Below are 21783 nucleotides of genomic sequence, written 5' to 3'. Positions count from 1 at the left end.
CGGCGGTTCTCTCAGTAAGAGTGGCTTCCGCTTGTTCGGCCCGGCTAAGCAAAGCAGCTTTTTCATCTGCCCAGGCTTTCCTTTCCGCTTCAAATTTTTTCTTCAGTTTCTCTTGTGCAGATACACTGAGTTCAAATTTGGAGTTGGCTTTGTGGGTTTCACTTTCCTGGGTCTTCAGCCGGCTCTTCAAATCAGAGATATCCGATTCAAATTTCTTACAGGCGGCCTGTACAAATTCCAGGTTACAGTTCAGGTGATTATAATGCAATATTAAGTCCCAAGCACTTTGCAAGCAAAGACACTTGGTACTTGGGGACTAATGTCTGCTGAAAGGCTCTATCTATAGTGCCGGTTCATGAAAGTAAGTCCCGAGCACTTTGCAGGCAAAGGTACTCGGCACTTGGGGGCTAATGTGCAAAGTTGCTCAACTACTTGATTAAAACATAAGATAAAAGACCGGGTCACCTAGGCTGTTTAACCCGGCCCTTGAGTGTTACCAGGTAAGCCGGTATTAAGTCTACAACATATTCTATCATAAGTAATAGACTTGGGGGCTAGCATGGTAAGGATGACTATGGAGTAAGCAAGAGGGTTGTGCCTCAGATTTTTGCTATATCTGCTTCACCATGTCAATTTCCAGGTCCCGGCTGTTGTGCACTTGACTAATATAACCAGCGACAATATCTCCAATGCTCAGATTGGCATAGTTAGTAATGTCCAGCCTGGCTCTGCGGCGTTCCAGAAGTTCCTCCTTAGCAGAGCACTTGGCCAGCACGGTGGGTCTTCCGGGTTCAACAAATTCGGTCCGGGTAATCACCACATCCGGGTCATCCGGATGAGCCGGGCTGGGGATCTCCGGGTTATCAGAACCCTCCATAACTTGCTCGTCAGATGGGGCGGTGGTGGTTTCTGGAGCTGGTGCAGACGGCGGCTCAGAGGCAGAGGCGTTGGGTTCAGTCAAGACCGGCTCTTCGACCGGTTTACTTTTCTTTGTCCTCTTGCTGGGCTTGGCTTGTGCACTGAAAGTCAAAAGGTTAGTGCAAAAAAATGAGTAAGATAAGCACAAAATAAGCTGATCATCATTACCCGGGTGCGGTCTTGAAAGCCGGCAAGTTAGATTGCATGGAGTCACCGGAGGAAGGTGAAGTTTCCTGATAGTTTGAATCAGAAGAATTGAGTCGCTGACGAGTGACGCCCGCCAAAGGATGAAAAGGATATAAGTTGGAGATAACCTCGGTCCGGCGCTTCCTTGATGCTTCAGGTAAGCCGGAGGAGAGGTATGCATCCTTGTTGGTCCGGGTTTGCCTCCGGTTCTCATGAATCTGTCGCTTCAAAAGAAATTGAGGATCTTGATAAGCTAAAGGATGTGAAAATCTTACTTTCCGGGTTACTCTTCGGACTTTCAGCCTTGGCAAGGGCTCCGAGTCGGAGGAAAGTATAGTTACCTCTTCAATCACTGGATTACTCGCTCCGGTATCCTCCTGCTGATAATCAGTGTCAATAAGGTGGTTAAGAACAAACAAAACACAAAAGAAGAGCCTAAAGAATTAAGGGCTACCTCTGACTCGGAGGTGTCATCCAGTTGAAGCAGGTCTGAGGCGCTAGGCTTACTCCCCTTCTTGCGGGGAGCGGCTCTCCTGGCGGCTTTTTTAGCCTTCCTGGCTTTTTTAGCAGCCTCATGGTCATACCCGACCTTCCAGAACTTATCATTAGCCTGAAAAATACAACAAAGGTTTCTTGAAGTTAAGACGAAAATTGTTAAAATGGAAAGTAAGGTGTTCAGATTAGTAGCTTACTGCCGGAGCCGGGTTAGCCTTGCAGAAGGGACTTAAGCCTGTCCTCCCGCAATCTGCTGAGCTCTCGTTCAGAAGGGACTTGGTCATGTCATCAACGACGTCCTCAGGTAAGTCGTTGGGGCTATGCCGAAGAGGATCATCCTTCCGGCCCGTGTAATCACACATTAAGCCGGGGCGGCGGCTTAGAGGAATCACCCGCCAAGCAATCCAGACCCGGACCAGATCAACGCCGTTAAGGCCGTTTCCCAGAAGAGCTTTGATTTTGTTGATGGTGGGGATAAGTGGTTGACGCTCAGCTTGAGATAATTTGTCTGGCAGGGGGTGATTTGACTCCAAACGCAGCGCGCGAAAGCCGGGCAGAGGGTTGTCATCAGCCGGAGAAGTATCCTGGCAGTAGAACCATGTCTGGTTCCAGTCCTTTGGGTGGCTTGGCGGCTCAGCATAAGGAAAGAGACAATCTCTCCGTCGTTGAATTGAGATTCCACCAAGTTCCAAGCTAGGCCCGTTGGCGCATTCATTCTGGCGGTTCAGGTAAAATAACTCCCTAAAGAGTAGCAGGCTGGGTTCTTCTCCAAGGTATACCTCACAGAACACTTGAAAGTTGCAAATGTTCGACATGGAATTGGGTCCAATGTCTTGAGGTCGTAGATCGAAAAAGTTCAGAACATCTCTGAAGAATTTTGAGCCAGGAGGAGCAAAGCCCCGGCTCATGTGGTCAGCAAATATAACAACCTCTCCGTCTTTTGGTTGAGGTCTCTCTTCGGACGGGTCAGGCGCACGGTAGGACATGACCTCCTTTTTAGGCAGGTAACCCGTTTTTACGAAGTCATCTAAGGTGCTTTCAGTAACGTTGGACCTCACCCAGTTGCACGTAATGGGCGCCTTGGGAGCCTTGGGCGGCATTGTGGAAAATGGAAGCCTATGACAAAGGAAAATTTCCGGTTCAAATTTAAGCCGGAGATAGATTTCAGTTCAGTATTCAAGACGGCGTTTTATGAAGGGGCCTAATGATATATGACTAATTGTGTCAGGTTATTTAAGCCGCCGTGGATATTATAAGCAATTTAAGTTATTTAACTCTATTATGAGTAAGCCGGAAATCTCACAAAGCATGGCTTCTTTTAAGCCGGCGATATGAGCCGCCATGGCTAACAGATGCAGTTTTTGTCTAAGTGTTGCATAAACAAGTTCCACAGATTGCAGGAATTATTTTGGATCAAACGATCGTCCAGAAAGGAGAAATTTCTAGACCTAAAAAGCTGATACAGAGAAGTTCATAAGCCCTAAACAAGGTCTTTTTGCGGGCAAAGGGGATCTACTAGCATAAAAATGGGTGAGAAACTACTACTGCAGGGAGTCTGTACCGTTTTTGGATCAAAGGGAACCTCGGTGGCGGAACTGTGAAGAAATCGTGATGAACTACGAAGAACACAGAGAACTTGCGAGCCCTAATGCGGATCTAAGGTACGGGACGGCGAGGACTTACTGGTGCTGATAAGCAGCAGAGGTGCGCCACAGGTTTCTGGTCAAGACAGGTTGATGCAGCGGCCTTGGTCGGTGAAGACGAGGTGCGCGGCGGCGGCGGCGGAGCTCGGGCTCGGGAGCGTCAAAGGAGGAAGACGATGGAGGAGGAGAGTGACGAAGGCTTATGGGATGCAGCGGCCTTGGTCGGTGAAGACGAGGTGCGCGGCGGCGGCGGCGGAGCTCGGGCTCGGGAGCGTCAAAGGAGGAAGACGATGGAGGAGGAGAGTGACGAAGGCTTATGGGCCGGGCCTATTTATAAGGGACGGCTGGTAAATGGGCGCGAGAAACGAGGAGGCTGAAGACGTGTGATTATCTTGCCGCAGAAACGCCTCGATTTTCGGGATGGTCATTAAAGATAAGATCCGTTGGGATATGACAGAATAAAAAATGAATTTAATGGAAGATGACGTCATAGCGGGTTACCAAGAATCCTGAAGATGACGTCATGGCGGGTTATAACCTTTGCACAAGCAGAAGCCGGAAGATTTTGAAGATTGACGTGAACCGGTTCAAATCAGTCTGGGGCCTAATGTTAAGGATATAACCACTAGAGTCACCCGCCCAGGAGGGGCCGGGTTACGTTATAATAATCATCACGTGAAGCCCAGTACCAAGCTTGCGGAAGGCGGGTCAGTAATGGGCTTAAGACCCGGAGGCGGCTTATGGCCCGTAATGATGAACCGTCGTTATGGCAAGACTTGTAGTGTAAGGCAAGAATAGCTAAGAGTCCGAGCAGGACACTGTTATAAGCCGGCCGGAACTCTGAGAGCCGCCGGGGGCGTCAACCTCTCTATATAAAGGGACGACCCGGCGGCGATTCTGGACAAAAGAGAACAGATCGATAGCCAGGCATAGCGATTAAGCTCCCTGGTCATCGAAACCCCAAGTAATTCCACCTCAACTGGAGTAGGCTGTTACCTTCACCGTAAGGGGCCGAACCAGTATAATCCTCGTGTCCTTTGTCCCGTTTAACCCCTTTAAGCTTCCTAGTTGCGATGTCTCCACGACTAAGTCCTTGCACGAGGACATCTGTCGTGACAATTCCACGACAAACACTGTTTTGCAAGAAGTGCCAAGTTGAAAGAATGTAAGTCTCTAAATCCCATGCCCCCGTCACTCTTTGGGATACACAATTTCCACCATGAAAACCAATGCATTTTTTTATTTTCCTCATCATCTCCTCACCAATATTGAGCAATAACATCCGTGATATCCTTGCATACTCCTTTTGGCAAGAGAAAAACTGACATAGCAAAAACAGGAATAGACTAGGCTACTGCTTTTAACAAGGTTTCTTTCCCTCCTGTTGACAAATTTTTCTCCATCCATCCTTGTAACAATTTCTTTATCTTCTCACAGAAATGTTTAAAACAATCGCTTCTATCTGCCCCCACCATAGAAGGCAAACCAAGGTACTTATCAGAAATAGCTTGGTTATTAATGTTCAGATGTTGACATATTTCATCTCTGGTTTGCTCACGAGTGTTTGGGCTAAAGAAAATACTGGATTTCCCCAAACTTACCAACCTGTAAAACGTGTTAACATAGGACACGTACCAATTCTTGATTCAGTTTAGAACTCCACATGGAGTATAGGATAAAAAGAACTCTACATAGAGTCGGTCAAGGCAACAAAATAGAAAGACACTCAGCCGGCCACATCCAAAGCACGCCCAAGAGTCAGAGTCAACCAATTCTAGACAAATCCAAGTCTGCAAATCTGCTTTCCGACTGAGAGCACCACCAACAAAATCAAAGTCTTCCATAATCTGCTACCCAGGAAGAGTAACACCAATAGAATCGAAGAGTGCAGAACAAATTTGCGACCTGGCGAAAGCACCACCAACAAAATCGAGTTATGTGATGCCAGACAAACATAAAAAACAGTCAAAACTGTAATGTTAGTGCAACTGGACGACCGACCAAGTTAGGCAAAATCTTCTGAGCTTTTACAGGTATGGAACGCTATCTTTTATTATAGATCAACAAATGATCCGTGACTCATGTTTATTCACCAATGTAAAATAATAGTTTTACTTGACTAACTCCATGTGTGCCGGTACTCGGCAGAAGGAAGTTACCAAAAATGATTGAGATATATAGCAATACATAAGGAGCACTAGAAATATTTCCCAAAAGGAGAAGAATTAGGGCATTTCTAACTGATCCCGTATATCAATTTTTTTTGCGGGGCCCTATATCAACTTAGTGGAGTATATTGGCTTTTTACTCCACTAAGTTTGACCTAACCGATCCCCAACTACTTAGTGGACTATAATTTTTACTCCCGTATCCACCGGTGTATATATACTTCTCTCTGTGGCCGAGTAAAATCGGCTCTCTTCTCCCCGCCTCCCCCCCCCCCGCATTGCCACTGGCGCGGCCCCCGCCCTCCCTGGCCTCTTCGATGGGCGGACGTGGTGGTCGCCGGTCCCCGCCGCCAATCCGCGGCGCGGATCCACGCGCGGGTCATCCTCCGCGAGCGCTTCTCCGCCGGTTCGAGGACTTCCCCGTCCTCCCTCCGCCCCGGCTGCCGACGAGGACCTACCTCGGGGTCCGGCAATGGCAGTGGGGGACATGGATGGCCGAAATCACGTATGGGGAGACCCACACTCAGGAGCTTCCATAAGACCGTGCTCGCAGCCATGGAGTACGATTGCTGGCAGGTCCGCTACCACGGCACGGCAGCCCGACTCAACTTCCCCTTCGGCATGGCCTCGGTCCACCCCGTCCCGCCAGAGCCGGGGGTGGTGAACTCGGCTATGGCGCGGGAGGACCGCGAGGCGAGGGAGCGCCTCGAGGCCAAGGCCGCCGCGGACGCCTACATGCAAGAGCTCCGCCAGCGGCACCCAGAGGTCGTGGAGGCGGAGCGGATGATCTTTTGCCGATGCTGGCGGCAAGGTTATCGTTATCTCTTCCGACGACGAGGTTAAAGGCGGCGAGGGCGGCGAGGTGGGCAGCAAGGACGAGTAGATCGACATCTACGAGTGGAGGAGTGTGTTCCCCGACGACGAAGACGACGGCACCGGCCCGAACCCAAATCGCAGCACACCGTACCTGACGAGGAAGGATTGGCTCGACCTCACATTCGACCGAACGTAGTTTAGTTAAGATTAGTTTAGTTTAAATTTGTGTTTTATGTTCGGTTGTGCAAAACTATCTACATTTATGTTTGAATGCATGCTAAATTCGGTTCAAATTGCTTTGAATTTAATCTTATTGAGGTTTACTCCGTTAAGATTAGGGAATCGGCTAGAAACGGCAAAAAAATTAGTTAAGTATATATACTCCACTAAGGGTTTTACTCCGTAACTTATAGGGGATCGGCTAGAGATGCCCTTACTGGAATGAGGCACAAAAAGCAGAGAAGTTAGGTAATACATCAAACTTCTTCTTAGACATGATATCACCACTTCTTGAGGAACGAGACCCTCAGACATGTAGTGACAACTGAGTAATATCAGTTATAATGGAACCTTATCTATTTATGTCTCTCAACTTTTTCGGGTCGCTAACTTTATTTTGTTTTCACGACAATGGCTATAAGAGATCTCCTACACGAAAATATTCAAATGATCGTGTTTTGATTGACACAAACTAACTACAAAGGAAACCGACAAGTATTACTGCGATTATTGTTATATATATCAAGAAATTATAACATGTGCTAAGTACATTCTACTAATTTGAACAAGAACTTTCATATTACATATACTCTGCACTAATAACAATGGTATGGAAAGATTGTTGAACTCATTGGATGGAAAATCCGAGAAGCGCCAAGTAAACCATTGGACGGAACATAGCCGTGGAACCCGACTGCATAGCTCTCGACCCAGTGCCACAAACAGGAGAGCAGCGCAAATCAGGGAAACAGATCTCTCATATTCTCCAGTAACCTCCCCGGTTGCCGCATTGCCTCGCGTCCTCGCTTCGAGGGGGCAGAGAATTCGCGGCAGGAACGCGTGCCCCAGCCTCGGTCCGATCTGGCCTCCAAGAGCATCTCCTTCCCACTTTTAATGATGCACGGGTAGGCCACTCGATGGATTTGGTGCAGCCACTAGCCTTCACGTGGGCAAGCCAATTTCTCATAGCCAAAGCAAATCTCCACTCCTTTGGCAGGATCTAGCAACGAATTGTGGATGAATCCATAGATCAACGAACAAACGGAGAAAAAGGAACGGGATGAGAATGAGAATGGGAAGAGGGATGAATAGTACTACAGCCGGACGGAGAAAAAGTCCACATAGCCACCCCCACCCCCTGCGGAGATTTCATCCGTAGACTACTTAACCCCCTCAACTGTGAAATAGGGTATCTAGCCCCCTAAACATTACAAATACGGACAAATCACCCCCCCCCCCCCCCCCCCCCAAATCTATTTTATGTGGTTTCTCAGAACAAACTTTCATCCTGCTTTATAAATGAAGCAACCAACCGTTCTAACATCGAGTTGCAACATACAAACATAGATAGTCTGGTGCGGCCACGTCACAAGCACGCCCAGAAAACATAAGAGAAAGCATAAACAAGATCACCAATGGGTCATCCCATCAAGTGGACGCTGGCGAAGCTAGTCCACGCGACGAGGCCTGCAGCGCATCCAGCATCCGTTCTAGGCGCACCTGATCCCGTTGCCTAGCTAGCAGGGTCAGTGCTACAAGAACGCAAAGAAATTTCAAGAAAAAGCTAGAGGCACGTCGTAGAAAGACCCTCTCGATCACCATCTTATTTCCAGTGGTCCATAGTGTCCAAGTAAGAGCAACAAAGATCAGCCAGAAGAGGCGTCTTTGCCTTCCGGTCTGCATCGCTCTGGCCTGGAGGAATCCGGAAAGCAGTGATCACCTCGCTGCCATCAAGCACCTACTTCGGTACATCACGGGTACGCTCACACATGGATGTGTGTCGTGGCGTCGGCGAGAGCTTGGTCGGATATAGCAACTCCGACCATGCTGGTGACGTGGACTCCCAGAAGAGCACCTCGGGCATGTTGTTTCTTCTCGGGGGTAGCCCCGTCAGCTGCCAATCTATAAGGTAGAAGGTTGTCGCCGGATCTTCGTGTGAGGCGGAGTACATCGCGGCAGCTACAACGGCTTGTCAAGGCATCTGGCTTGCTCACCTTCTCCGCGAGATGCTGAACCATGACACTGCCCCTGCGCTCATCTTCGTCGACAACAAGTCGGTGATTTTACTCTGCAAGTATCCAGTGCCCCACGACCGCAACAAGCACATCGATCTCCACTATCACCTCATACGTGACTACGTCGAGAAGGGCAAGGTCATCGTGGAGTTCATCAGAACTAGTGAGCAGAAGGCCGACATCCTGACAAAGGTTCTTGGCCGCGACCGGCTCCAAGAACTGCACGACAAGATCGGGATCGTCGATATCTAACCCCAGAGATAGGGTTGAGGGGGAGAATGTTGGGTTCAACCCAGTCTGCCGGAAGGGCTATCCCGAGAAGGAGGTTCCTGGGAAGGAAGCTCGCGTCAGGCCCCACGTGCGCCGCACGTGGGGTGGCCCCCCATGTGTTGACTACACATGGGGCGGCCCACACGGCACGGCTGTTCCACAATCATGACCCATGCGGCATGTAGGGAATAGTGGTCTTCGATCACTGTTCCAACCACTCCATGGTGATATCATGAAGTGGTTTTGTCTAGAGAAGATAGGTACTCCCTCCGTTCCTAAATATAAGTCTTTTTAGAGATTTCACTATAAAGACTACAATCGGATGTATATAGACGCCTTTTAAGTATAAGTTCACTAATTTTGCTTCGTATATAGTCTATAGTGGAATCTCTTAAAAGACTTATATTTTGAAACGGAGGGACTAGTATTCTATTACTCCGTACTTAGTATGAAATCAATGAAACGCTCTCAGTAGAGAGTAGCGAAAAGGGAGAAAGCCTCCCAGACCAAATCTCAGACACATTGCTCCTCCTCCTCAATTACTCCGACACCGAGGTTCTGCCACGAGCTCATTCCGGCGGCCGGCAGAAAGATTGGGTTGGGCCAACAACCGCCACCAACTTCTGGGAAGATAGTGCTAGCCATTAGTACGTAAAAACAGAAAACAAACAGTGGTAAACAGGTTAGATGAGTTGCACAATGGAGAAGGTGTGGGCGTAAGCAGATGATGACCATGATTGATCTAGCCATCACAGTCAATTTGTTTCTAAAATGGCTGTAATTTAGTTTGACTTATTAGATAATGGTTACATTGTTCCCAAGTAAAATAAACTCTGTCTAATCCAGTAACACAATTGGGGGATACCTATCAACTCTCTTCGATAGCTCTGTGCTAGTTGACATGTAAACATCACATGCATCATGGTTTTGTTTCTGCACCTGCCACACCAGGGATTCGTTATGTGTTGATTGAAAAATAGCTCGGTGACATGCCCACGAATAGTACTGCGCACACACCTATCAATCATTATCTGCTTACATTCACACCCTTCTCGATTGTGCAACTGATCCATCTGTTCTAACATGGTTACCACTCTTTGTGATGATGTCTAGCACTATCTTTTTGGCTGGAAGCTGCTCTGGACTTCAATTGACACTGTCGATCCAAAGGTCTTGGCAAAACAGTACCGGTTCCACACTGTTTGCTATGGCTGTAATCAACTGAAATTCATGTATGTTGGTTTAAAAACTCAATTTCTGGGTAATATGTGTTTCATCTGTATTTCAGTCAACCATCAGCTGGATAAAAACAGTACAAGGCAATTAGCCACGTGTCCACGACCATGATTCCCATGATCTTTGGGGAGGGCTAGCTAAAAAGGAATTTACCAGCTGTTTAGGACCAAGTTGAGCAGAATATATAATAAGAGTGGTAAGTGATTACCTTTGAGTAGAATAGTGAACTCAACTAATATATATAGGGATACATTTGCCCACAGCCCAAACCTTCAGAGCTGAATTTATGTAATTTTGATTTCTTTTTTATCACAAATCATTGCAATAAAAAACTGCACAAATGTACAGTATAATTTGGTCACTGAAACATTGCTCCTAGCTAGGATGTCAACGGGCGTTATGTGCGTCTTTAGTATTCATAAGAAACCACAGGTTGAGTGAGAAGTGGTGTTGAATTAAGGGCTGCTGCACTAGCCTCACCGACGGCAACGTTCTTCGAAATTGCCTCAGTAATTTGTATTGTTTCAGTTTCCCAAATTCTATTAGAAAATTACTGCTTTTATGGGAGGTACTGGCGCCCAGCACACTTAAGCTTATCTTTAACTGTAAGCTACCTTACTGAGAATAGCCCAGTAGGTACTGCCACTTTAGATGATGTTGTTCGGTATCTAAGAAGAGCAGGTGCTGGTTTGCTCGATATATGATAAAACATACAAGTCTGTTGTACAGTAATTGAGATATGTGATACCTTTAGTTCAATGGTAATAGATAAACACAACCGTTTGTCATGTGTCAGAAATACAACAAGAGTTACATTACACAGAGTTCTGAAACAAAATTAGATTGGCACTCCTCGTCGCTTCCTCCTTGGCAAGGCACTACCTTCCAACTTGCTACCTTCATATGTTTCCGCAGCAAGACTTGTAACATAATGAGTGAATGATTTATGAGGCGCTATCCTTGATTTCCATGCAATTAAGGTGAAGTTTTCTTCTGGTCTGACACTAGGATTTGCTAGAAGTTCCCCTAACGCAATACTTGGTGATTCCTCCTTGATTGAAACATTAAGTGGTGGTTCCCCCAATGTCATGCTAAGTGGATGCAAAGCAAAGTCAGAAATGTCCACTAGATGGCCTTGTTCTATAAGAATGCCTGGGTGCACACCATATATAGAGAAGTTCCTTCTAAAGTATCGTATCCCCTTGTTCAATACGCAACGCCAAAACTGAACATGGAGATTCCTTCTCAGCACATCCGCGAACACATTTATTTCGACGAGTGAACCTCGCACATCGTGCACCACCTTGACAAATTCATCTGCTATTTGTACTAGCTGTGGATGTTCTGTGGGGTCTACGCTCCCGAATGCCATTGCCTTGAAAAGGTACCTCATCTCATCATAAGATAGAACCTTAAGGAAAATTGGTTTCACTGATCCAAACCGGGCTAATATTTTAAGTTTACTTATGATTATGATCTTACTCCCTCTGTCCATGCTTATGAAAAACGATTGAAACTTTTTCCAGTCATCATCGCAGACATCAGAAGCAAACTCAATAACAACCAACATCGTCAACCCAAACATGGTCTTTCCATGGTCAAGTATTCTCAATAGGTTGTCTCCATTCAAGTGCAAAACAGAAGAGAAGCGTGAAACAACCCTTTCGTCGCCACATGCATGAGCAACCAAAGTTTTCTTCCCAACTTTGGCACCACCTATGATCGGAAGAACGACCGGTGCATCACCAGGAGGGTTTTGCTGCAACAAGAAGCTCAAAAGATATTGTTTTTCAGCGTGTCGGCCGAACATGAAGTTGTCGGTGTAAAGATAAATGTCGTATGGCCTGCGAGACATGCGCTCGCATCCACCCAGAAGCACAACAAATTCTGCCATATTGGAAACAGCGACTTCTAATCTTTCCAAGGCATCATATGGCTCATGGCGCATGGCCTTGCCATCTTTCTGAGTTATTGTTCGAGAACGCTTGAAAGGAATGGTGAAATGCAAGCTGCTGCTAGATGTGTTGTCGATGCTAACCTCGTCGAAGCCTGCACTGTCTTGGAGGGTATGGTACCTCAAGGTATCCATCACGCTGTATCCTCTGTACATGGCCTCCGAGAGCATCTTGAGCTGCATCATCATCCCAGAGTTGGTTATGTATCGTGTGTCCGCCTCCTCGACGATGGTGCAAGCTCTCATCAGAAGATGCTGCAACCTCTCCACCGCCTTCTCTGATTGTGTATGGCTGGAGTAGTGGTACTTGTTGATCAGGAAGGAGATGAACCGGCTTAGGAGTTCACCTGCAACTGCAGACATGGCAGCCTCCATGGCTGGGATTGATGAGGTCGTTCTGTCTAGACAAATTTAACTAGGCTGGCCTCTGCCAAATCTTGCAGAGATTCTTGGCAAAATAGAAAAGTCTCCAGAGATGACTTCGATTCAGACAAGGGTGGCTGACACGTGACAAGGACATGCCAACTATCCAAGCAGCATGAAACAGTTGACTAGTATTTATAATATCCACAGTAAGTAGGTCCAGATTAATTATTGCCTAACCTTGGACACTTTCTACAGTTATATCTGCAAGTGTGAGAACGACAAGCCAACTGACCAAGAAACATGTAAACATATCTTTATTTTTCACATATCGACATGTATGTAAGTTAATTTTTGGCTCTTTCATCGGACTCGTTTTACATTTTACACGGCATATCCAGTATATGTGCACTCTACTCTAGCATAGTTTGACCGTGGAAACTGACTGGGCTTTTGCAGATGAACTTCGGTGGAGAAAGCAGAGCGCAACTCATCAGGAAGGCAACGGTGTGCGCCCTTTTATCTTGGTCAGTGATGAGGGCAATCACAACTCCATGCTTCAGCAATCATGCAGGGAACATGTATTTAACATATTTACTCCTTTGGTTGGTTTCTTCATAACCCAATCAGTCTACAGGGTTCAGGCTTACTCCTTTGTGCTAGTTCAGTATTTATCGGAGACTGTCACATCTTATGCATTCTACAGGGTTCAGGCTTGACCTGATGTTGACCCCCGAAATAGCGAAAATGGAAATAGGAAAATAGTAATGACTTGTTTGCGTAAATGAAATTGTTTTTGTCGCCCTGTATATTTGCTCCCTGTAATGATTATGATGAGAGAAATGACCAAAGCATCATGCATTCTGAAATTTACTGACTGAGAATTTTGGCCCAAATTCTTGCAGAGAAGCTAGTGATGGAGGAGTTGCGTGTTGTAACCGGGGTGCTACACGTCCAGCCAGTGCAGCACCTCGCTGGTGGCAGCAGAGGGCTCTTGCAACCTCCTTGTGCAGTCGTCCATCTTAGCAAAAGTGAGCACTGAAGTTGCTGAGCTTCAGAATTTGCAAAGTCAAATTCCAAGAACCTCATACATATACACTAGCACATATGCCCGTGCGTTACAACGGGAGAAAAAATAGTATGCATTTAAAGTTAGTGAGAATTATATGTGCAATCAAAACCTTGTGTCACGTGAAAAATGAACATTTAGCTTCTCGATTTCGCCGGGTGTGAAGGAATCAATCAACTATTTTCCATTCATTGATCGAGGGCATTTAAGAGTTTCGTTATGTCATTGTACACCAGAGAAGGCCCATGAATTATTGAATCTAGTTTTCCTTTCAACCGAGGAGATTTTAAGGTATAAAGTTTCTAAATATTGTAGGAAACATGAACCATTTTTTAAATACTGAACAACTTTTTAAAAGTTATGTACACCTTCATAAAAACGCGAACAAAATTTGAAACAGGGACATTTTTCTAAATTCAACAACATTTTTTGAAAACACCAACTTTTTTTATAAAAAACATGAACATTTTTTGAATTTGTGAAAAAATTTAGAATGGGAACATGCGTTCAAAATTCATAACATTTTTCGAAAATGTATATCTTTTATACGTGAACATTATTTTGAATTGTGAAAATTTCAATAAAAGTAGAATATTTTTCGAATTTGGAGCATTTTTTGAAAAGCCATTTTCATTTTAGAAATCTTGAACAATTTTGAAAACCAATAAAAAAATTGAAAAAATGGGAAATTTTTTCAAGTTCCTAATATTTTTCAAAATAATAACAAAATTTTGGAATTCTGAACATTTTCGAAAATTTGATGTTTTCTAAATTCTGAACATTTTTTGAGAATTTTGAATTTATGAAAAATTCTACAAATAAATTAACTTGTAAGGGGAAAAAATAAATAGGGGATGAGAATAAAATAGAAGTAAAACACGGAAACAAAGAAAAATGGGCCAGCCCATTATTGGTTGTCCTGTGCGAAGCTCCAACTATTCGTCGGCATGTGCAAAAAATAGAATTTCCCAACTGCGTGGGCAGAAAATTATGTGGGCTGGCTTCGCTGGGCCACAGCGTGCGGCCCACTTACGAATTGTGGAATAAAGGTCTTTTTTCTAGCGGACGAACGTATAAGAATTTAGTACCACTTTGGATTAAAAAAATCCTTTTCGGTGGTGAACAAATGAAAAAACTGGCGAAACGCATCTTGCTACTCCCTCCGTCCCAAAATAAGTGACTCAATATTGCACTAACTTAAATATAGATATAGATATAGAGGTATAGATAGATGTGGGGTTTGATCTGAGGTAGGGTACAGTTCTCGTGCACCCCATCACGCCTTTTATTTTGGCATTGGAATTTTTTCCTGGTCAAAATGTTAATTTAATCATTTTGGAAACATATAAATTTATCATTGTGCCTGTATATCTTTTACTAAAATCCTATACTGTAAGTTTTTCAGGTTGTTTCATAAAGACTTTAAAAAGGACACACGTCCTTTGCAACAACTACAGCACGTCCCGCCATGCGTTCATGTAATCCTGCCGGAGCAAGCTAAGATTTGAGCCGATGAATGCATCGTGAAAACCAGAAGGTGCGGAGATGTATGTGTGACTTGATGCTACATTAATTCGAGGTTCTTTAACAGGCCCCTTAACCATCTTCATTCAAGGATCAGGTCAAAATCTTGCCAGCTCAAAATGACTCCGAGTAACTTATGAGTGAGTTAATCTTCTTGGTCAGACTGATGATGATGACCCCAAAAGATGTAAAAGTTTCTGAACGTACATTAATTTAATTTTCTCAGTTGTGCATCGAAAAATTGGAGCCAGAGTTGTCCATTTTCTTGGCTGAGAGATTATTATTTTTAATTGGCTGAGAGAAATTTTGGACCAACTTGTTGTGCCTTTGACGTGTGGGACCTAGCCAGCAGAGAGTTAACAAAAGCCATACCGTTTCTGTTTTCATGTGCGGCCCAATGCTCAGTCCCCTACCAGTGATGATTAATGCACCCCGAATCTTCTTCCCCAAACACACCAATAGCGACAACCGGTGTCGAGCCACGCACCACTCAGCACGTAGCATTGCCGCCACGCCTCGTACGAAGCGATGGTGGTCGCCAACTTCAGGCTGGTTGTAATGCTAATATCATAGCTAGTATCATGCATACCAACTAGGCAATTTTGATGACGTGTCATAAATTAAATGAAGAAAGAGAGGCTCGAGTATCATATCATGATACCGTATCATAATAAATGATATGCTACTATGTGTCATGCATGACAATAAATAAAGTAGTACATGATACTGATATATAATACTATGCATTAGAGAGGTAGTATCATACACTAGTATCATATGCATGATACTAGTATATGATACTCCCTATTACAACCAGCCTCAAGTGGGGGCAATACACATATGTTCTTCATTCCTATTAGTTTCTAATTCACGTTTTACCATATATTTGACAATATTCAGAGTAGTTCAAGAAAGAAATGTGCATTTTACTTTTACCATTTTGACGGACAAGGACCTGAAATTCTCTGAACCTGGCTAGAGGTGTTCTGCTTATGTTGTAACTCACGTTTTAGAAACAGCAAATTATGGGGAGTCAAGTCACAGATATACATAAAACAGTGTTGATCCATGGATGATATAAAACGATAAGCAACCATTGGTTGGTTGGTCACGAATAAGGAGGGTGGTTGTGGTACCAGTCCACTAGGCCAAATCCCTATCTAACACCACATGTATGTCCTACTTAGCTGGTTATTTTTCCGGTGTAGGCGACATTTCTATTGACAACGATCTGTTTATGGTGACTTCATCAATCATCATGACTCTAGTTTTGGGTAAACATTATATGAGTGTACTGTGTGAATGCCTATGCCGTTTACCCAATATTTATCCAAGGAAAAGAATAAGTAAAAATAAACTAGAATTGGGGATGGCGTCCATGCATCCATCTTATTGCGTGGGCACGGGCACCTTATTGCGAGGTACTAGCAATATAATCATGCATCATGGAGCCGCTTGGTGGGTGACACAGCCTCTATAGCTTCTCCGAGGGGCCACTTGGCTTCGATGAAGTATTCCCCGTGCTTCACCTTCTCCACCACTGTGATCTCCTTGGCTGGCTCCAAACCTGCACTCGCCATATGATTCATATCAGCTAAACCAAGTCCAACTGGTTATCATCACATTGCCAGAAAACACTAGCAACCACGCACTAAAAATCCATCACCGGCAAGGACTGAAGACTACTATATGTAGCTACTTACCGAACCCATCCACAAGCAAGGAGTACTGGTAGACGAGGTCCATGCAAAGGTAGGGCACGTCGGTGGCTCGGGCCTTTGGGTATGCCGCCTTTGCTTCCTCTAGGCTCAGCGTGCAAATCTTCTCGGCAGCGGCCCTGTACGCTGCAGGGGTGGTCTTCCCACTGGTAGCCTCACTGTCGATTAATCCAACCTATCTCAGCCAGAAAGAGAGACACAAATACAACAGTTTTTTATCGAAAAACAAATACAACAGTTTATTAGTTATTCTCACAAAGATGTTTTGAAATTAAATTAGCCAGTGGCTCACCCTTGATGCCATGTAGTAGAAACTGGAGGCGGCATAGAGGTCGGCCTGGCCAGCACCGCCGCCGCCATTCCACACGCCATTGAAGGTGCAGTTCTTCGCTTCACAGGGTGCACTCAATTTTAGTGCCTTGGTCACATCCTCTTTGCACTTGTCATATGCTGCTCCTGTTGGTGATGCAATGGCGTCGTACTTATCTCCGTTGTAGGTGTATTTACCTTCAAGGGTAAATATGTATATATCAGATGGAGCTATCCTTGATTACGAACTTACTCAACCAAAGTAGGAAGGTGTTCATGCATGTGTAGTTTGAATTACCAATGAATCCACGCAGCATGCAGTAGCTGACTGGTCCATTCTTTGCCTTGAAGATCTCTCCTCGAGCAGCCATTGCGCCGTAGTGCAAGTAGCTGAAATGGAAACACCATTAAATTTTCCATTAGCACAAATAAGTTATTGATGAATCTAGTAGCTTAAATTCAAGTAGTCAAATAATGCAAGCAAAATACTCCCTCTATGCCAAATTATAGTGCATATTAGATTTTTCATAACTCATAGTGTTTGATATAAGTTTATGAAAAAAGTATGAACATCAATGAAAACATTGTTTTTTTGGATCATTCTTACTTTGGCTACATAGAGCAGCTTCTGGCTAGCTTTTAACTGCATCCAGTCATTTGTTTTATATTTTCATTAGCTTCAAAGTTTTTCGCAATTTTTTTAATTTGAATGGTTCTATTTTTTATTGGTCGACACAACATAATTTCAATAGTCTATTTCCTGTTTTTTTTTCCTATTTTAGCCCGATAGAATTCTAAAACTTTTCTGTTTATTGCATTAGGCTGCATAGGTGCGAGACCGTCAACCCCTACTCTGAAACCATTTTGATTTGGTGTGGAACTTCATAATATACCACACATCTTCCACTAGTATGCATAATATATATTTTCATTTAAATGAGTATGCATAATACTCTCTCCGTCCCAAAATAAGTGACTCAGCTTTGCACTAACTTTAAAGTTTGTGCAAAGTTGAGTCACTCATTTTGGGAACGATGGAGTACATGTTATTAGTTCTGATTCTGGTTTTGTACTATCTGTACTCACTATCTATCATTATTAGTGATTTAATACACCTATAACTGGTTTTACATATTCCTGCAAAAGGAGTAATAGTTGGTTCTACACATTTTTACACCTCTCTATTTTAAAATAGATATCTGCTTAAAATGAGGATCTATCTTGTATTTAGATTTCCCAACCAAATATAAGGATGATCAATCTTGTTTGATTCCAGATCTCCAGATCTTATGGATCAAATGAAAGTTTAACTTTGTATATTCTTCTCATGCCGTTCGCCCCACTAGTATTTATCACACATCTATTGTTTTTAAACTGAGTGCCTGCAACACATTTTTGCACCTCTCTATATTCTAAAATAGATATATGCTTAAAATCAGGATCTATCTTGTATTTAAATTTGCCAACCAAATATAAGGACGATCAATCTTGTTTGATTCCAGATCTGATGGATCAATTGAAAGTTCGACTTTGTATATTCCTCTCATGCCGCTTGCCCCACTAGTATTTATCACACATCTATTGTTTTTAAACAGAGTGCCTGCAACCCTTTTTAATTAAATTTTTTACCATTGATCAAGGTATCAATTAATTTTGGGAGCTACCATAGGGCCTTGTAACATTTAATCTTGATGTAAGTAAAATAACCAAGGATATTCTGAGGGTCCAACGACTAACCTGTGAGCATATACGTTGTAATCTCTTCCTTTGAGATACTCTTTCGTAACGTACTGATCCTTAACCACGGGAGCGGCAGCAGCAGCATCTGCAGAAATGGCATATGCCATTTGCACGGACCCACCTCCAAGGTCAATCACACCTACTGTCTTGGCGTACTCTCCTCCCAATTTATCCAACAGATAGTTTAGCGCAACCTACAATTTGCAACATTTATTTATTTTTCTAGCATATGCTATTAATTTGTGTGAATTAATACAGAGTACTGTATGTAATACTACTATATGAATTTCATGTACAGTAGTATATACCCATAAGTAAGATCCTTCCTGAGATCCCTCGAGCACATTGATCCAACTAGGATTGTACTGAAACTTGCTCTTGGTGTGGACAACACTCCTGACCTGTATTTTAGGAATCGGTTATGTTTTAGATTTTAGCAAGTCCATTTCAGATTTTGACAGCTGTTAAAACGAGACTAGCAAAAATAATCAAAATATACAGTTAGCCTCTAATTAAGTGATCAAAATAATTATTTACCGCTTCAAGAATTTGCTCCGCCTGCTCGTCTCCTATGAGTCTGAGTCCAGCCGTCGCCTGCACATTATTTCAATTTTGTTGGCCCAGAGGAGAAAACAATACAAGTACTCCCTCTGATTTTTTACTTCACATATTAGCTTTGTCTTAAGTTAAACTTGGAATTGAATGGACGGACGCACCCCAAGTTTAATGGGTGTTCTCTTCATGAGTGACCGAGGCACAGCGGTGTTGGCCTTCTCAAGCAGAGGCATGATGGAGTTGGCAGCGTCCTGTGGCCGTCCGGCGTACGAGCTCAGTCCCGGATTCACCTGCGCCAACAAATTACGGGATAATTAAGGCAACAAGAACATACTAGTGTAGATGAACACATGAACGGCTGACTGGATGTGCAATTGTGCGTAATGTATACATACCGTGGCGAAGACCTCAATGTCGCCGCCAACGTCGACGAGCTCCATCCTCTTGTCGAACCTGAAGACGTGGACGCGGGTGCCAGTGCTGCCGGCATCCATGATCACTGCGTACTTCCCCGGTCCTGGCCGTGCCTCCACAGCCGCGCCGGCCTTCTGGCCAAGTACGATGTCGGTAGACGCCGCCGAAGAGGCCAGGAGGAGGAGGAGGAGGAGAAGTGAGTGGATGCCCAGGGCGTGAGCCATCGCGACTGAGCTGCTGCACCCTTAGCTAGGTAGCTAGCTAGTGCAACTGCTGCTACTCAAGCTCAAGTGTGTACTCGTGAGTTGGGAGGGTAGGGTTTAAAAAGGGAAGGATATGGGAGAGATCTAGGGGAGGCAGCATTTCATTAATTAAGCAGTTTTCAATCCATGCGTAACACGCTCCATGTGCAAATATTCTGGCGGGGCGCCACTTGGCCGTGCGCGATCTCTCCTCGACTGTCGGTATCTTCCTCCCTCGATTATGAATGATATCACAAGAGATATGCACCACTATGTTAGGAGTAGGCTAGCTATACTCTGAAGAGTAGTAGTATTACTGTGTTTGAAAAATGCTAATGGAGCCTGAAATTAAAAAAAATAAAAATAAAAATTTAGGCTTAAAAGAAACTGGAAAAAAGTACACATATGCCTATAGAGTTATACTACTTGTCTATAAAGGCAAAATATATTTTCGTGCAAGCTACATAAAAATAAAAAAAATCCTGTATTTCTAACACATGTACTATTCACTAGTATAAAGGTTCATGATTTTGTCTTTCTGTACAGCTCACATCAAAATGTATTTCATAACGAAATTTTAGTCACATCTAATGTGCATCTAGAAGTACTTATGCATTTATTTTCAGATTTGTTTGCAACTTTAGAAGTTGATTATTGGATTTTCGAAAAGTTTATGCTCCGTGAAGCCGGAGAGCCAAAAGGGCTTGCTCGTCTGCTCTCTTATCCACAAGCAGATCTTTCTCTCTTATTATTATGTCCACTGGAGTACTGGACAGCAAGCTGTCAGCGGGATGCACGAACGTACCATTATGTTATGTATTATAATATAGCAACTATAGTATCTTGCAAATGGAGCCCCTGCCATGTGGTGTGATGCGATGTGGAACGGCTCTCTCTATCTCTATTCCTGACTTTGTCTGGTTCGAAGAATCAAAAGACTGTTGACCAAGATCCAATCTTGCTAGTGGCCGGCTTACGGTTTTCGAAGTACAGCGCAGTGAGATGAAAGGAAGAGGAGATAGATAGGCACACATCCCTTTGGGGAGCTCTGGCCCGCGAGGTAAGAAGGTCGTGGGGCTTCCGCTTCTGAGGCCATGCGCAACAGATCCTTCTTAGGGGACCAGGCCTGACCTAATTTTCTTAAACGGGCCAACAGAACTCCAGGCCCGAACCAGCCCTGGTTGCCACAATTCTCCCATGTACTAACACATATTCAGACGCCTTTTGCTACAAATGTTTTTATCATTTCATTTTTTTTGCGAGTGATTTCTTTCATAGATGATCTACAAGCTTTGGCAAAACCAGCACACGGTAGAGGACCAGGCACCCCGGCTAGACAGAATCGATGGATTGTACCCCGCAAAAAAAAAAGAATCAGTGGATTGCACCACCTGAGGATATGAAGACAATTAATGTGGATGCTGCTCTAACTAGGAACGCATCGGTAGGAGTCGTTGGTGGGGTGTGCAGGGATTCACAGGGAAATTATATTGAAGCCTCGACGATCACCTGTTTGGGAATTTTGGATCCAACCACACTTGAAGCCCTCGCAGTCCGGGAAGCGCTAACTTTAGCAGATGATCTCTATGAACAGAGAATTTGTATTGCCTCACATTGCAAAACTATCGTCGATGACATCAAGCAAAGATGTGCAGCAATTTATGTCACGATTATTCGGGAAATCATAGATCGTTCTAATCTTTTTACTAGTTGCATTTTTAGTCACGAGTTTAGGAGCTCGCATACTGAGGCTCACAATTTAGCGAAGCATGCTCTTACTTTCGATGTTGGCCGCCATGTTTAGTTAGGCAACCCGAGTGATGTAACTTTTGTCCATGTAAACATTGTAACATTTTTAATAAAGGTTTCACGAGATTGTCTTAAAAAATGTAACAAATCGTATAAACTCGTCAATAATGTGATTCTGTT

The 21783-nt window shown here is 44.1% G+C and overlaps 2 protein-coding genes across 2 annotated transcripts; both read right to left on the bottom strand.

Moving 5' to 3' along the window:
- Positions 1 to 10715: 10715 nt before the first annotated feature.
- LOC109754182 (putative disease resistance RPP13-like protein 1) lies at positions 10716 to 12320 on the bottom strand. Its single transcript, XM_020313105.4, has one exon. It carries the CDS (start codon positions 12293 to 12295, stop codon positions 10805 to 10807), a length of 1491 nt encoding a protein of 496 aa, XP_020168694.1. The 5' UTR covers positions 12296 to 12320; the 3' UTR covers positions 10716 to 10804.
- Positions 12321 to 15890: 3570 nt separating this feature from the next.
- On the bottom strand, positions 15891 to 19917 carry LOC109754172 (probable apyrase 3). Its single transcript, XM_020313096.4, has 9 exons — positions 19594 to 19917; positions 19360 to 19488; positions 19181 to 19237; positions 18952 to 19044; positions 18641 to 18837; positions 17202 to 17293; positions 16887 to 17101; positions 16580 to 16769; positions 15891 to 16443 (listed from the first exon to the last, which is right to left on the bottom strand). Exons 1-9 carry the CDS (start codon positions 19834 to 19836, stop codon positions 16313 to 16315), a joined length of 1347 nt encoding a protein of 448 aa, XP_020168685.1. The 5' UTR covers positions 19837 to 19917; the 3' UTR covers positions 15891 to 16312.
- Positions 19918 to 21783: the final 1866 nt, after the last annotated feature.

Source organism: Aegilops tauschii, chromosome 2, assembly GCF_002575655.3.
Source record: "Aegilops tauschii subsp. strangulata cultivar AL8/78 chromosome 2, Aet v6.0, whole genome shotgun sequence".
In the NCBI taxonomy this organism is placed as follows: Eukaryota; Viridiplantae; Streptophyta; class Magnoliopsida; order Poales; family Poaceae; genus Aegilops; species Aegilops tauschii.
Note: the sequence above shows the minus strand (reverse complement) of the source record. Positions and strands in the feature narration are given on the sequence as shown.

What these genes read in the sequence shown, in the direction of transcription:
- LOC109754182 (XM_020313105.4), bottom strand. Translation starts at nt 12,295, where the DNA reads ATGGAGGCTGCCATGTCTGCAGTTGCAGGTGAACTCCTAAGCCGGTTC.
- LOC109754172 (XM_020313096.4), bottom strand. Translation starts at nt 19,836, where the DNA reads ATGGCTCACGCCCTGGGCATCCACTCACTTCTCCTCCTCCTCCTCCTC. An exon ending in CATGCTGCGTGGATTCATTG is followed by an intron (nt 17,102 to 17,201) that starts GTAATTCAAACT and finishes TTACCCTTGAAG; the next exon opens with GTAAATACACCTACAACGGA. An exon ending in CTTGCTTGTGGATGGGTTCG is followed by an intron (nt 16,444 to 16,579) that starts GTAAGTAGCTAC and finishes TGGCGAGTGCAG; the next exon opens with GTTTGGAGCCAGCCAAGGAG.